Source organism: Ochotona princeps, chromosome 19 (assembly GCF_030435755.1).
Source record: "Ochotona princeps isolate mOchPri1 chromosome 19, mOchPri1.hap1, whole genome shotgun sequence".
NCBI lineage: Eukaryota > Metazoa > Chordata > Mammalia > Lagomorpha > Ochotonidae > Ochotona > Ochotona princeps.
The window spans coordinates 25537882-25553517 of record NC_080850.1 but is presented as its reverse complement, the minus strand read 5'-3'; the positions used below and the strand labels follow the sequence as shown (position 1 = coordinate 25553517).

The window sequence follows — 15636 nt, the reverse complement described above, 5'->3', positions numbered from 1 at the left end:
GTCCATTCATTACTCTCTGCAAATGGACTGCCCACCGCCTGCAACCTTCTGCTTGCCTAAGCCACATATGTGCCAAGTCTATTGGCTACAGTTTATATGATTCTAGAGTTAGAGGAAAAACAAGAAGTTATTTCAGTGGTACTGATTGAAACCTGGAGCTGCCAAGACCAGTCACAAAGAGACTCGCACGGGAGTCCACTCCCACTTGCAACACTGAGCCTAACTCAAAGGCAATCGCACTGAACACGCACGTTCTCCCCAGCGCTGTTGGGTTCCCCGGACAAGTATCTGCTGTCTGTCCCTGGGGCTCACTTCCTCCAGCAACAAAGCGAGGAAATCCACCCTGCAGTCGGCCTCCAGTGTTCTTTCCAGTCGGGACTCCTGAAATTGTCGGTCTTCCAGGCTGTGCCGCCAGCATCTGGAAGAAGTCTCCCAGCAGAGCTTCTCCAGCTAAAAATCTATAGACGCACACCTGCTACCCGCCTCTCCCACCCCATCCTTGGCGAGCACCACTGCCTGGAGCCTCTTCTGGGGTCACTTCAGGGGAATCCCGCCCCAGTCCGGGAAGTCGGGGCGCACCACGCGCCCAGAGGCTTCAGACTCAGCCAAGACACCGCAGGGTCCGCGCCTGCTGGGGCTCGGAACTGCCCCTGTAGCTCTCCCCGCCGGCAGTGGCGGCGACGCATGGACCACAGGAGACTGGCCGTGGCCCAAGAGTCTGCCCAGTCCTTTCCGGGGAGGGCGTGAACCGGGGACACCCGCTGGCAAATTGCTGCCCAGCCTTCTTTCCGGACCCAGTAGCCACCCCTCCTGGGAGAGCTGCATTCTAGGGCGGAGCTCGGGCCCCTTGGCAGCTGCAGGTGCCCTGCTGCCCCAGCCCAGCCCAGCCCAGCCCAGTCCGCGCTTGCCGCCGCCGCCGCCTCGCCCAGGCAGGTAGGAGCCTTTCCTTGCTGTGTTCTTGCAGTTGTTAGCCCCTGCTTCCCGGATGGAAGCATCTATCTGAGCTTCGTCAGAGAACGGAAGAAGAGCTCTGCTGGGTGAGTGGTGGTTTAGACTTTTTTTTTTTTTTAATAAAAATGCATCGGAAAGGCACTGTTGGGAAGCCAGGAAACAAAGGCAGTGGGTCAAGCTAACTCATACCACCAGAGGCTGGTTAGAACCGATCCTAGCTGTCCCGCATCCCCCCACTGGCTTGGCTGGGACACAGACAGACTTCAGTAAATATTTTCTGGGTGGAGAGAAGTGAATGGACGTGCCTCTCTTCGTTTCTCTCATCCAGCTGGGACACAAACGAAGACTGCTTTTGGTACAAGATTTTCCTACTAAGGCGAAAGGTTTGCACATTTTTGCGCAGAAAGACAAAAGGTGGTGTAGTCATACAACGGATTGCTAGGAAGCACTAAAAAGCAGAAAGCAACGCTGAGGAGATCAGCGTGCCTCTGCCCCATCGCACAAGAAGTGAAGGCAGCAAGATGCAGAACAGACCAGCTCTGTGAAGCCACTTAGGGGTGACTTCAAAATGCTTGCTGAGTGTGTAAAATTGTAACCTGGAAATGGACAGCAGATTCATGATTCAACTATCCTGGGGAAGTGTCAAAGGCAGAGTGCTTTTGGCAGGATTTGTAACAGGGAAACGAGGCAAAGCTGACAGAATACAAAGTGTTACCCATTTAGTGTATTTGTCACGCTCTTTTTAAAAAATTACTTATTTGAAATCTGGGATTACAGAGAGAAAGAGGGAGAAAGGGAGAGGGAGAGAGCAAGAGAGAGAGAGAAAGGGAGGGAAAGAGAATGAGAAAGAAAGAGAGAGAGAGAGAGAGAGAGAGAAAATCTTCCATCCACTGGTTTGCTCCCCCAGAAGGCAACAATAGCCAGGGGCTTGGTCAAGCTGAAGCCAAGAGCCAGCAGCCTCATCTGAGTTTTCAAATGGGTGTGGGGTTCTAAATACTTGGGCCAACCTCTGCTGCTTTCCCAGGTACATTAGCAAGGAGTTGGATCGGAGGTGGAGCAGCCAGAACTCAACCAATGCCCATCTGAGATACTGACACGGGAAGCGGCAGCTTAACCTGTTACACTTCAGCCCCAGCCCTTGTTTTCTTTCTTTCCCATGTTCTGAGTTTGCAATTCAATAAGCTCTGATTGCCAATGCAAAATAGCAGGTCATGTCTATGCACATGCTGGACAATAGCATTTGAATGGTTCGACTGGAAATTGCATCTTCTGGTAGTTCCATTATTCCCTGTATACTGTACTCTGGGAGTTGGCAACTCTTCACCCGGGGAAACTAAACGTGCCTGTTGACCACTTTCAGGGTAATGACCAAAGATGAAATGTTGACATCAGGGAACTAGTTCTCTAACTAGTGTTTCAATAAGTGGCTATGTGAGGCAGAACCTTGGTGCTCAGGCTTTCCATTTCCATGGGTGTTTACTGTCCTCCTGGCATTTCAACATGCTGTGAATTTGGTTCTGTGGACTTAGTGCATGTCAGATAGGCAGTGGGCTCCTTCACAGGAGAGCCCCACACTTCCCGGGGGCGGGGGTCTCTTCAGCAGAAGGGAAAGGATATATCCACTGTTTCCCTAAGTGATTTCTTTCAGGGTGCAAGGGAGGGATTTTTAAGTTGGTTATTCTCATGGAGAGAGGATAGGAGAAAGAATTCCAAACTGGGTTGAATGTTAAGGGCAGTGGAAAAACCACCGTGTAATGGATCCCTCTGCCTGCCCCCCTCAAACATACACAATAGCGGTTTCCCTGTGGGCATTATTTTCTTCTTCCTAAAAATGACCAGCTCTGCAGTGAATAAAACTGTGCATGAGGCTGGAACTCTGAAACCTGAACAGTGATAATATTCCTGCCTTTTTATTTGATATGACAAGTTGCAAGGTCATGCTTAATATGTCTCATGGTGCAGAAACATGGGCTACTTGAGAAAAGCCAGAGGTGTGAAGAGAAATAGAAGAATGGCAGGACTACATGTATTCAGATTTTAAGCATAGAACAGGAGGCTGCAGCTGCAGTGTTAGCATTTGCAACTGCCCCATCCTCTCCCTAGGGTTATCACTGCTGGTGATATTGATTCCTTCCTTGTTCTGGATTCTAATGCGTTGATAACACACAAAGTACTCTCCACTTACTTTCCTCTAACCAACAATAAAACACAATGCACATCCCGTTGACTTCTTAATTCCCTTTCAACAGGACTTAGAAGCCATTCTGATTATTTTGATTATTTTGAAAGAGGGTAGAGATCTTTCCATCTTCTTGGGTCTCAATAATCCCACTGAGCTTCCTTTAGCCACCTGTTACCACCTGCTCCTGCCCCTTACCTCTCATTTAATTGCTGCTTCCTAATTGCTGACTTTTTACTCTCCATTTAATGAGCCTTGTCAAAGTCCACAAGGCACTTTGCCAACAGTTAGCTTTTAGTATGAGAAGTAGCATTTTCTTAATGCATCTGCCTTCCAACTGAAGGTTTCACTTAGTTTTTTTCCTAACAGGAAAAATAAACTTCTCTGCACTTGCTTAGGGACTTCCCAAGTTCATTTTCAATAACTCATCTGTAACTATCAACTATTAGAAAATAATACAAGATAAGGACATTTTAATAAAGAATCAAAAGTATAGGCTGTTACATTCATTCTTTGCATATAGGTGTCAGACATTATGCTAATTGTGTTACATACATATGTGAGGATTCAATTAGGTGTCTGAATCATGAACTTTCCTCAAGCCTTAGAGCCAAACGTCAGAATACCATGATGTATGACATCTAGACCATTATGGTTCTGTTTGCTTGTTTTTTGTGTTTTGTTTTGTTTTCGGCAAACCTGAGGATCTGATGCCCAGGTTCCATGTTTCTACATGGTGCCAACCTCTTGACCTGAGAGCCACTTCCTCGTCTAGCTTACACTCCTGTCATCACTCTCCTCATCACACAGTGACGTCATGTGCCTGCTTTGGTGTACTTGTTTGGGAAAACAACAACAACAACAACAACGCTTGGTTCCTGAGAGAGGCACTGCTATGTTGCCATTCCAAATGCCCAAGTTTAAGTAACTTGCTTAAGGGCAAGTTAAAACTGACATTATCAGTGTCAGTTTTAATTTGGAGCCCAGAATGCTGCTTCTTATCAATTTCAGGAAAAGCTAAATTCTTTACTACTACATTAAAAAAAAAAAAAAAAACAGGAAAAAAGGGAAATGAGTTTAGAGAAATTGAGCCACTTTGTGGTGTGGAAAACTCAACCTAAAACTTTCTTCAATTGATAGCAGTAGTGACATAGCACGTACATTTTTATAACTAAAAGATATTAAAACTCTTCTTAGTCATCCAAAAACTAAGTTTAAAATCAGCATATATTCTCAAGGATATAGATTTGAAAATAAATAAGATTTTGTTTTACAGTTTTGAAGTACTGACCTCATTTTAAGCTTTTCATACTTGGAAAAAATACATATAATTGGAAAATCAGATATACAGAGAGGAAGAGAGAGAGAAGGATTTTTCCATCCATTGCTTCACTGTCCAAGTGGCCGCAATGGCTGGAGCCACACCAGTGAGTAGCCAGCAGCCTGGAACTTCTTCTGGGTCTCCCCTGTGGATACAGGGTCCCAAAGCTTTGGGCTTTCCTTTACTGCTTTCCTAGGCTATAAGCAGGAAGCTGGATGGGAAGTGGGGCTGCCGGGATTAGAACCAGCATCCAGATGGGATCCCAGTGCATGCAAAATGAGCACTTTAGCCGTTAGTCTACCACACTGAGCCCCAAAATATTATGTTTTACTGTGGCTTTGTAAGTACAAATCTGTGATAAATAGAAGTCTGACAAGCCATATAATGTGTTATTTTTTTTGTAATTTTTTATTTACTCTATTTGAAAGGCAGAGTGATGGAGTAAGAAAGGATGGAAAGACGGAGGGCAGTGGTGGGAGAGAGAACCTCTCATTGACTGAGTTACTCCCAGAATGCCAGCAACAGCCAGAGCCTGAGCAGACTGCAACCAGGAGCCTGGAACTCCATCCTGGGCAATCCACATAGACGTGATCCTAATCTTAGCACTCCAGTGTGGGATGCAGTTATCCCAGCGGGAAGCTGGAACACTGCACACAATAGCCATACCTCCTGATGCTTTATTGCCTCTGAAATCATTCTTTATCATAGCAATGAAAACCTTTGATCTTGAAAAGAATGGGTTAGTGTTTCGATCACGTTCTGTGCTTAGGACATCTAGACATGTAAGAAAATCATTTCTTCTTCTTTCATAGGCAAACAGGAGAGGCTTCACAAACTGTTCCAAGTGAAGATGAGTGTTTCTGCCGAGATAATGTAACTGGAAGATCTAGGCCTGAGCACATTCGACCATGGGAGCCAATACTTCAAGCAAAGCACCAGTGTTTGATGAAAATGAAGACGGTAAGACATGTAGGATAGGGTATGTCAAAATGGAATTTTGTGCAATTCAAATGTAACATCCTAGTTTCTAAGGAAGCTGTAAGCCTGATCCATCTGATCTGACACCTCAAGCAAACCTTTTAGTTTCTGTAGGACCCCTGGCAGTGTTCTTAATCTTGGGAACATGGTAGAAAATTAAATGATTCTTTTGTTCTAAATATCGTTGCCTTGACAGTTGAAGCTATTCCCATTGCTAGTTGTTACATAAAATTCCATACACTGCCAGATTGTATGTAAATGATAACCAGTAAGCATAAGGTTTGAGAATGGAGTTAGGCAGCCTAGGTGCCTTTCTGAACTTCCAGTTGCTATGCTGCTGTTTCCTAGGCAAATGATAAGGTCATTGAAAAGGGATCTGTTTCATTAGAGAAAAGAAAGTGTTTCAAGGCCAGGTTCAGCAAGATGGGTCCCCATTCACGCATGAGGCATGCTGGAGCTGGGCCTGAGCCTGCTGGGTCATGCTTGCTTGCTGTAAGCTGCCTTGTTGGTATACAAAGGCTGGCAGCCCTTTACAGTTGTCTGGGGACAAGAAGGCCTTAAGTCCCAGAGAGCAAATTGCCCTGGCCTCTGGGAGGGACTCCCCAGAGGAACTTCCAGAGATTTCTGCTAATTGGACTGCAAAGAAAAAGAATGGACTGAAACACAGGAGCTCTAACCACACTCCCATTACCAGCCACCTGTGATATTCGAGAAATCATTCACTCGCCTATCATCAGTCCCCTCCCCAATAGGACGAGAAGAAAGATCAACTCTAAAGGACTCTTGCTGCTCAGTCTAAACATTTTGAAATCTACAACTACTTTGAAAAATTGTAAAACAGCTTCTAAATCATCAAGGAGAGTTGATTGTCTTAGAATGTGAGTTTGATTACTGAAACACAAATGAAATGACTGTGGTTTAAGCAAGGTGATGTATTTTCTTTCCAATGGCATAACCTAAGCATAAGAAGTCAGGTGGGATGTGCTTCTGAAGCGCTGGGCATCCTGGTTCCCACTAGCTTGCTTTTTCTAGAGTGCGATCCTTGCCGTTCCTTCTGAGCATGGCTTGCTGGCTCATCCACATGCCAGCCAATGAGAAGGGAGAAGAAATACAGCAGGCTGTGCCCATTTCTTTTAAGGATTTAACCTGACTTATCATTTTGATTCACGTGTACTTACCTAGTTACCAATGGCTCAGGGAAATTTTCTTATCTTGTGTGGCAATGATTTTTCTAAACACAAGGCACTCTATTGCAATCAAAGAGGGAAATTAGCAATATGTTGGGGGTAACTGTGTTTGCTGTTGTTGGAGGACACAATCTTAGTTTTCAGTCTTTGCACAGAGATACTTTCAAGAGTAAGTTACATGATTGATCAGGATGTTTTGTTTCAAACTCTTACTTTGTATTTAATGTATATATAGGAAACTTGAAATTATCTTGCTGGGGAAGTATTTCAAGAAAACTTTGTGTTCTGTTGCTGTTTTGTTACCTTGCTTTGTTGCATACAGCCATAGGAGCAAGGATCTGGAAATCAGTGGTGTGACTTGATTTTTCCTTCTCTAAAGAGGAAAGACAAGTGGGCTTGGTTTTCACCGTCTGGATTCAGAGCTAATGTCTGTACGGGAGGCTGGCCTTTGGAGGACAAACTAGAAAGGAGAGGCATGTAGGTGCTTCGAGGGTGCAACCTGCTACAGATGTGTGTCATTTCAAGTTACTAGGGTGGCATTAGATAGGCTTAAACCATTTCTGATTCAACCAGTTCTTCATCTCATAGGTGCCCAAGAAACCTACATACCCAAGGGTTTGGATAAGAGGAAATCAAGCACCAACCACTTCCTAATCTCCCACAAGGGACTCTGGAAAGCTAGGTTGAAGACTTAGTCTTCAGGACTAGGCAACTCTTCCCTAACAGCCTGAAAGCCATTACATTTTTGTTGTCCAGAGCCCCAGTACATTGAGACAACCCTTGGGAAGAGTTGAGCATGGACATGCCCATGCTTTCCAGACAAGCTGGACTCTGAATTCACTCCTACATGGAGTTAGAAGTCCAAGGGCAAGTCCTCTGACTATGAGTCTCTCTCTCTGCTGCACCTAAGGAACAGAGGAAAAACGATGGTCCCTGTTCTGTCCTTGTGAATCAATCCCTTGAGCAAATGGAGCAAAATGCAAGACAGTAAATACACTTCCAGTGTCACCAAGGAAATGAGATTGTGTCAATGTGGGAAGGCTATTTTGATGGAGTAAGGTTGGCTTTCTCTTTTCAATGAGAAAACTTTGGAGTTGAGACCCGAAAGATGAGAAACAATCAATGCAGTGACATATGAAGAGTGCCAAATAGGAAATTCAAGTCTAAATTATGACAAAATGAAGAATAAATAGTTCCAAATATTATAATGTTCTCTAACAATAACAAATATTAGCTTATTTTTATGAGGATATTGATTTGGGGAAGGAAAACTACGTGGAAAGTTCATTAAAAAAAAAACCTTCAGCTGCACTGTAGAATTTAGGTGGCTCCTTGCCTAGTTCTGGATTAAGCACAAAATAAAATTCTATTTAATTGCTGTAAATCTTCTGATGAAGAAAAACACAACAAAAAGTACTGACTAATCAAAAAGCAATAGTTCCTGTATAATTTTTGATGTTCATATTTTTGTATAAATAAACTGGGACAAAATGTAGGGCACAAAAATGAGCCAATTTAATTATTTTAAAAATATTGCTGAAAAGGATCCCAACATGTAATAAAAAAAGCATTTAATATTTTCTTCAAATTGTTTAATATTTGGAATATGCAACTTGGAGAAGAACTTTAACTTTTGCAAAAATATTAGAGATTTTTTCTCATAAACTTTTTTTAATTTTGAAAGTAATTAAAGATGAAGATAAGGCATTACTGACTATCCTCTTAGATAAGCTACTTTTTCTAGAATTTGTCCTGATACTTGTATTGCATGATGTGCCATCTGACAACTGATTTTGAATGGTCAAACTGTTAGTTATTTTGATCTTTACTTAATCAAATAAATTATAAGTAGAATTGTGTTGGTGAATAGAATAAAATTTGCTTATTTGATCACCAAATGATCTTTTGCAAATTGCATCTGAAGTGATGTGATTTCATTTTATTTTGTGATTTTGGCTGTTTTAGTGTATATCTAAATTCTAATTGTTTCTTTATTGCTTTAGAATATATATAGCAGGATGTACTGTGTTCTGCCATTGACCTTTGCGTGTATAGTTCAGTGTTATTAAGTACATTCACATTACCAGGCCCATCACCCATAATGATGAGAACCTATCACCAACATGCATCTCCATAACTTCAACTTTTTCATCTTCCCAAACTGAAACCTCAAACCCAATAAATCACAATTTTCTAATTTCCTACTGCTATCATTTCCTAATAACCAATATATGATTTGACTTCTCTTTTAGGAATTTGACTATTCTAAGTAATTTACAAAAGTGGAAGTGAAATCATGTAAAACTTACCCTTTTCTGTCCAGCATATGTCATTTAGCGTGATGTCCCGAAGTTGCACCCATGTTGTGTAGCATGTGTCTTAATTCCACCCATTTATAAACACTGCATAAAAATTCATTGTATGTCTGTCCCACAAATTCTTTATTCTTTCCTTAATCGTGGATATTTGATTATTTCTATTTTTTTATTATTCTGCAAAAATGCTGATAAAAACATCACTTTACACATTACTGTTCAAATTCTGCTTTTCAATTCTTCGGATACATAGCAGGATCTGGAATTTCTGAATCACATGGTAACTTTTTGTCTGACTTTCTGAGGTGCTATAGACTGTGTCCTGTCTAATTACATTATGTGTTTCAGTGACGGGAGGATGATGGGCTAAGAACATGAGCCTCCGTATTGGAAAGTCATGCACAGGTTCAAATATCAACTGTACCACATACTGACGACCTGTGTCTCTATGGAATCAAGAAAGCAGACATAGGCCAGTCAGCCTTTCTCAGACACGAGAGTTAGTTTAACTAATTAGGCAATTTCATCACTGGGTAACTATCAAAAAGCACACTTACAACAGCACTGGATGACGCAGTCTTATGGGACCACCCTCTACGTGCAGTCTGTTGGATGGACAGTCTGATGTTTGAAACGTCATCATGTGGTGCACAGCTGTACTTCAGTTTCTGAAAGAAACAAAGTTGATTATGAGCTGAGCCAGGAGCCTGGAGGTTTTTCTGGGTCTCTGACATGGGTGCAGGGTCCCAAGGCTTTGGGCCATCCTTGACTGCTTTCCCAGGCTACAAGCAGGGAGCTGGATGGGAAGCCGGGCTGCCGGGACATGAACAGGTGCACATATGGGATCCCAGAGCATGCAAGGCAAAGGACTTTAGCCACTAGGCTACTGCGCTGGCCCCTTACTACTGATTTAATCCATCAAAAAGTAATGCTGTTTTCTTTTCTTTTTTTTTTTTTTACATTTTAAGAAATCAATATTTTAAAAGTCCAACAATTGGGATCCCAGGGTTATTTTTGGGAAAACAAAACAAAACAAAGCAACCTTTGATAACCAGTAGACTGCTGTACAACTTCGGGATCTAGGCCACAGGAGAGAGCCTTCAATCATTATGAGTAAACAGAAGTCTCCATGCAAATGCAAAGGATGGTACGGTTCACTCCAGGAAGTCAGCATATAGCCTTCTTTGAGATTATTGCACCAAGGGCAAGTTGGCTCAGGTTAAAAAGCTGCTCTACAGAGTTCATCAATGCCCCAAGTTTGTAGAAAGAGCTCCATTACTGCATATTTCTTTGAAGTTGGTGAAAATCTGAAGTTCTGTTTTATTGGAAAGCTGTTTCTAGCTTTGAACATCTTTGGTGACAGAAGGCATGGGGTCCTTCGGAATGAAGCACCAGGGAAATTGGCGACAGATTTTCAATCCAAAAGAAATGGGAGGTTACCAAAGTGATTCCAGACTTTGAGAATACACACACTGTTTTTATTTTAATGTCCAGGCTTTGAATATCTGTACCTAATCCATAGGCAAATGAATTTCTGACTTTTTCCTATCAGACTTACATGGTCTTATATTATTTTTTCGGTTGAATGATTTAAAACATTAAAGAAATAATTCTCTGATTGCAATTGGCTTGTCAGGACTGTAGGTCTTCCTGGACAGTCCAGCATTATTTAGGTGGCAGCATAAACAACCTGAAGTCCAATTACTGTGGCCAATGTTTTACGTCATAAGGGCTTCATTTCTCTGGTAAAACAAGTGAAACATTCAGGGGTAAGCCGAGTTAAAGCCAAAATAACAGCCCGCCAAGACTGAGCTAGTGGTTCTAACATATGTTTAGGAGAGCTATTCAAACAAATCTAGAAAAGTTATATGTTGTCTTGAGAGATGCTCCGTGCTCGTTAGCATGTTTAAGCCTCTGACATGATCTATAACATTGAGCTCTGACTCATTTTTGATGCTTATTGCAAAAGGAAAGAATTCTTGTTAAAAAAAATTGTACACCTTTTTGTACATAATTCTGTGGATCTCAACTTGGAAAATGGAAGATATGATTTTTTTCCATTATTTTTCTATTTGAAATGTCTTTTTAATTATCTATCTGAAAGGCAGAGTCCAGAGAAAGAAAGGAGGGGAGATACACAGAGAGAGAAAGAGATCTTCCGACTGCTGGTTCACTTCCGGCTATAGCTGCCAGAGCTGCGTCCACCTGAGGCTGGGAGCCTGGAGCTTCCCCCAGGTGTCCCACACGAGTGCAGGGCTGATGGACTTGGGCCATCCTCTACTGCTTTCTCAGTTACATTAGCAGGGAAGTGGATCAGATGTGGAGCAGCCGGGAATCAAACCAGCACCCATAAGAGATGCTGACACCACAAGTGGAGGCTTTACTCACTACACCACAGCCCTGGTCCCAGATGCTTCTTTTTCTTACATATTTTCCCTGTTTAATGACAACATACTTTTATGTTGGAAACACTTGCAATGTGATTCATGTGTAATCTATAATAATGTAACTTTATTACATGATAGTGGTTTATTATTTTCTATGAAGTTCCCTAAAAAGTTATTATATAGCACAATACATGTTTACTCAAGATAATGAGTAAGACACCACATAGATGAATTTAATTCTGGGAGGCTGGATGTTTCTAGTTAAGGAAGAGTTAGATTTGGTGAAAGTTTACTGCATCCTTTATTATTGTTTTTTTTTTTAAAGAGAATCATTTTAAGTCAAGGAGGATCATGAATAAATTAGAAACTAATAAAGCAGTTATTAATTATTATATAATACTTAAGCTGCATTATTTTGTTGTATCCAAAGCCTGATACTTCCAGTGCTGAAAAGCTAAACCTGTAATCAGTTTCAATATTCATACAGTTAAATTATCACTGCAACCTACCTGTCGTCAATGAGAATGGATGCGGTGGCCTTCAGGGAGCCAACTGTATATCCTAATGGATGTAAACTTCATTCTAATGGCCTCAGTTCATGAATTCAGGCCCTGTGAATTAAATAGAGATTTCAACTTTTATGATGATTCATGACAGCTATATTTGCAAACACAGACACTGAAAGGCCAATGATAGAGTAATGTTCTTGCAAGGATAGGACATGCATGCGAGAGGACTGAGAAGCTGATGATTCTGCATTTGAAATCGGCAGCTTTGCACAGGCTTTGCTTCCTGTTCCGCAGCTATTTCTTCTGTCCCTTCTGGAGGTTTGTAGTAGTTGGTGTCTTGGGTTGTTTGTCTGATTTTTAAACATATATACTTATTTAGTTACTTGAAAGGAAGTTACAGAGATGGAGAGGCACAGAGAGAGAGAGAGAAAGAAAGAGAGAGAGAGAAATCTTCCATCTGTTGCTTCAATCCCCAAATGGCCTCAATGGCCAATTCTGGACTAGGCTGAAGCCAGGATCCTGGAGCCAGGAGCCAGGAGCATCATCCAGATCTCCTAAATGGTGCAGGGGTACAAAGACTTGGGCCATCTCCTCTGCTTCCCTGGACATATTAGCAGAGAGCTGGATCGAAGTGGAGCAGCTGGGACTCAAATAAGTTCCCGAATGGGATGCCAGCAATACAGAAGGCATGTTAACACACCGTGCCACCGTCAACCCCAATTTTGTGAGAATTTTTAAAAAATAGATATTCACAGGAGCTGGTGCTGTGGCACAGCAAGTAAACCTGTTGTCTGCAGCACTGACATTTCACAAGGGCGCTGGTTCAAGCCGCAGCTGCCCTACTTGCAATCCAGCTCCCTGGTAATGGTATGGGGACGCAGCAGAGGATGGCTCAAGTCCTAGTGGCCCTGTACCCATGGGAAAGACGGGTATGGAGCTCTTGGTCCTCAGCTTCAGACTGGCCGAGCTCCAGTCTTTACATCCATTTGAGAACTGAACCAGCAGTTGGGAGATCTCTCCTTCAGTCTCTGTCTGTCTCTCTCCCTACCTCTTTCTATTTGTCCCTACCTCTTTAACTCATCTTTCAAATAAATAAATATTTTTAAAAACTAGGACATTCACAAGCTTTTTTTCTGTGATGAGCCAGATAATAGGGTCTCATTACTTTTTGGGCAATATGAACAGTATGAATCATGATATTTCTACTCTGCCATAACCAGCACAGAAATAGAGGACTATGGTTGTGCTCCAATGCAATTTTATTTATGGGCATTGAGAATTAAATTTCAGGGCCCAGAGCAGTAGCCTAGAGACTGAAGTCCTTGCCTTGCACACACTGCTATCCCATACGGATGCCAGTTCTAATCGCAAAAGCCCCACTTCCCATCCAGCTCCCTGTTTGTGGCCTGGAAAAACAGTGGAGGACAGCCTTGGTTCCCTGCGCCCGAGAGGGAGACCTGGAAGAGGCTCTGGGCTCCCGGCTTCAGATTGGTGTGGTTCCAGCCTTTGTGGCTACTTAGGGAATGAATAAATGGATGGAAGACCTTCCTCTCTGTCTCTCCTCCTCTCTGTATATCTGACTTTCCAATCAAAATAAATAAATCTTAAAAAAAAGAATTAAAAATTAAATTTCAGAAACTTTTCACTTATCCTATAGTAATCATATAACTATTTTCCAATCACTTAAAAATGAAAAAACAAATTCTTGGTTCATAAACTACAACAGATAGATGGTGGGTTAGATGTGGTCCAGGAGCCATATCATGTTGAATTTTGCTTTGAAGTGCCTTGCAAACATTTATCTGCACGTGCTGGGAGCCCTTCTAATACCCATTAATACTTCTCTAGCCTGAAACCAGAAATCCTTGGCAAAGAGACTAGCATTTTTTCTCTCTAATTGCTTAATACTCTCATTCTTTACTTTCTTTTGATTATTAGCCAATGGAATTCATGTTTCGAAGGGTAAAGTATATAATTGTTGTAATATGACTCGGTGGCATATAACCTGGATTCAGTTAAATGATTACCATAAACAATCATTTACAGTGTGACTAATCAGAATTTGCTTCCTGTGAAGGGCATTTACTCAACTGAAGGGTGCCCAGCAACTATTGCTGGCTGTTGATTCCCTCTCCACTCTTCTACTTTATAATTTATTCCAAAGAAATTGTTGGTGTGTTTCTGACTTTCTGAGCAACTTCAGGAACGGGGGTCTGGGCAACAAGAAAAGAATGCCAGTTGTTGTCTGTTGCTTAGTCTTGGCACCGTGGATGGATGTCCGTAAATGCTGGTGGCCATTGCTCCCGGGGCAAGTGCTGACAGTGTGGACAGCTGCCATCAGCTGCCCTCAGAGGCCATGGCTCTGGAGCAGTTCCAGCTATCCTCTTAAAGGGCTCGCCAAGCTCCCCATGTGCTAGCGGCAACCACTAACGTCAGCTATTTAGGATGACAAGCCACTAGTGAGGCAGCTAAATACTTTGTCCTTAGTGGATCAAAAGTGATAAAATCCCAGAAATGGTTCCCAGGCACTCTTTGTAGGTGAATGCCAACAAAGGATGTTTTTCTTAGTGGTAGTAGAGAAAACCAGGATAATTAGTAAATTTCCCACAAAGTCTTAAATTTTTTAGTTCTAAGACAATGTCTCTTGTGTGTGTGTGTGTTGTAGTTAGGAATTGTGCAAATAACTTTTTAAAGCTAGAACTGTGTGACTTTCTTCTGTAATCCCATCTTCTCATATGTAAAGTGGGGCTAACCTCTTTTAGTTTCTGTTGGAATAAAGAGAGATTATAATCTGTGTGCAGGTCTTAGTGTCTGGCATATAGTAATTGATCAGTAACTGTTATCTGCTATTATCATTATTAAAATCACCATAGTTTTCAATTCCTTTACTTGGTGTATAAAAATAAAAGCCTTCCAATGTTAATTTCCTTTTTCCTTCCTTCTTTCTAATCCATGAAATCCTAATTTTATTATAATTTAAAATAAACACTATGTAGAGTTTGTTTAGCTATCTATACTAGAAAAAATAAATATTTATACTGGAAAAATTAAAAATTATTTTAATTAACACTATCATATTCACAGAGCCACAGTGGAAATGGAAAGCTGAGAGTTTATTTGGCATTTACTCTCAGTATAAAGCAGGTGCTACTGATGGCTTGGATGTGAGTTGAGAGGGAATGGACTCAAGTAGAGGAAAACCTTGGGTTTTTGCTTCAGTTGTCAGGTTGCCACCAAAGGCATCTTTCTGAGAGGGAATGAGTACTCAGGGGCTCGGGATGTGTTGAGGCTTGAGCAAGAGTTCTCTCTTGGATGTGTCTAATGACTGTGGCACACGTACATGGTTGTATCATGTAGGAGGTTGGCACTGAGTGTTCCGGTAATAGTGAAAATATTTGACATAGAAATATAAATGCCTGGGTTTTATTTGTCTTAAATTTTCATATATACATAGATGTGTGTGTGTGTGTGTGTGTGTATACATATATATATATATATATATACACACATAATATATATATATATACACACACGCACATAATGTGTATGTATTTATGGGATACTATGTCTTGTTTTGATACATGAACACATCATACATTGTTCAGAGCAGGGTAGATGTATATAACTCTTTAAACGTAAGTTCTTTGTAGTGAAGACATCCAAAACCTTTCTTAAATCTAGCTTTTACTTATTTAGAATACATTATCATCTATAGTCGCCCTTTTGTACAGTATAAGAAAGCTACTTTCTCCTACCTAATTGTATCCCAGCAGCTTTTGACCAGTCTTTCTCCAATCCACTGTTTTCTT

The 15636-nt window shown here is 41.6% G+C and overlaps 1 protein-coding gene across 1 annotated transcript in view; it reads left to right on the top strand.

Moving 5' to 3' along the window:
- The first annotated feature begins 856 nt into the window (after positions 1 to 856).
- Positions 857 to 15636, top strand: part of STK32A (serine/threonine kinase 32A) — a 99927-nt gene continuing 85147 nt past the window's right edge. The window contains exons 1-2 of the mRNA XM_004586533.2: positions 857 to 933; positions 5264 to 5411. Coding sequence (XP_004586590.1) covers positions 5360 to 5411 — 52 coding nt within the window. The 5' untranslated portion in view covers positions 857 to 933; positions 5264 to 5359. The remainder of the gene's footprint in view (positions 934 to 5263; positions 5412 to 15636) is intronic.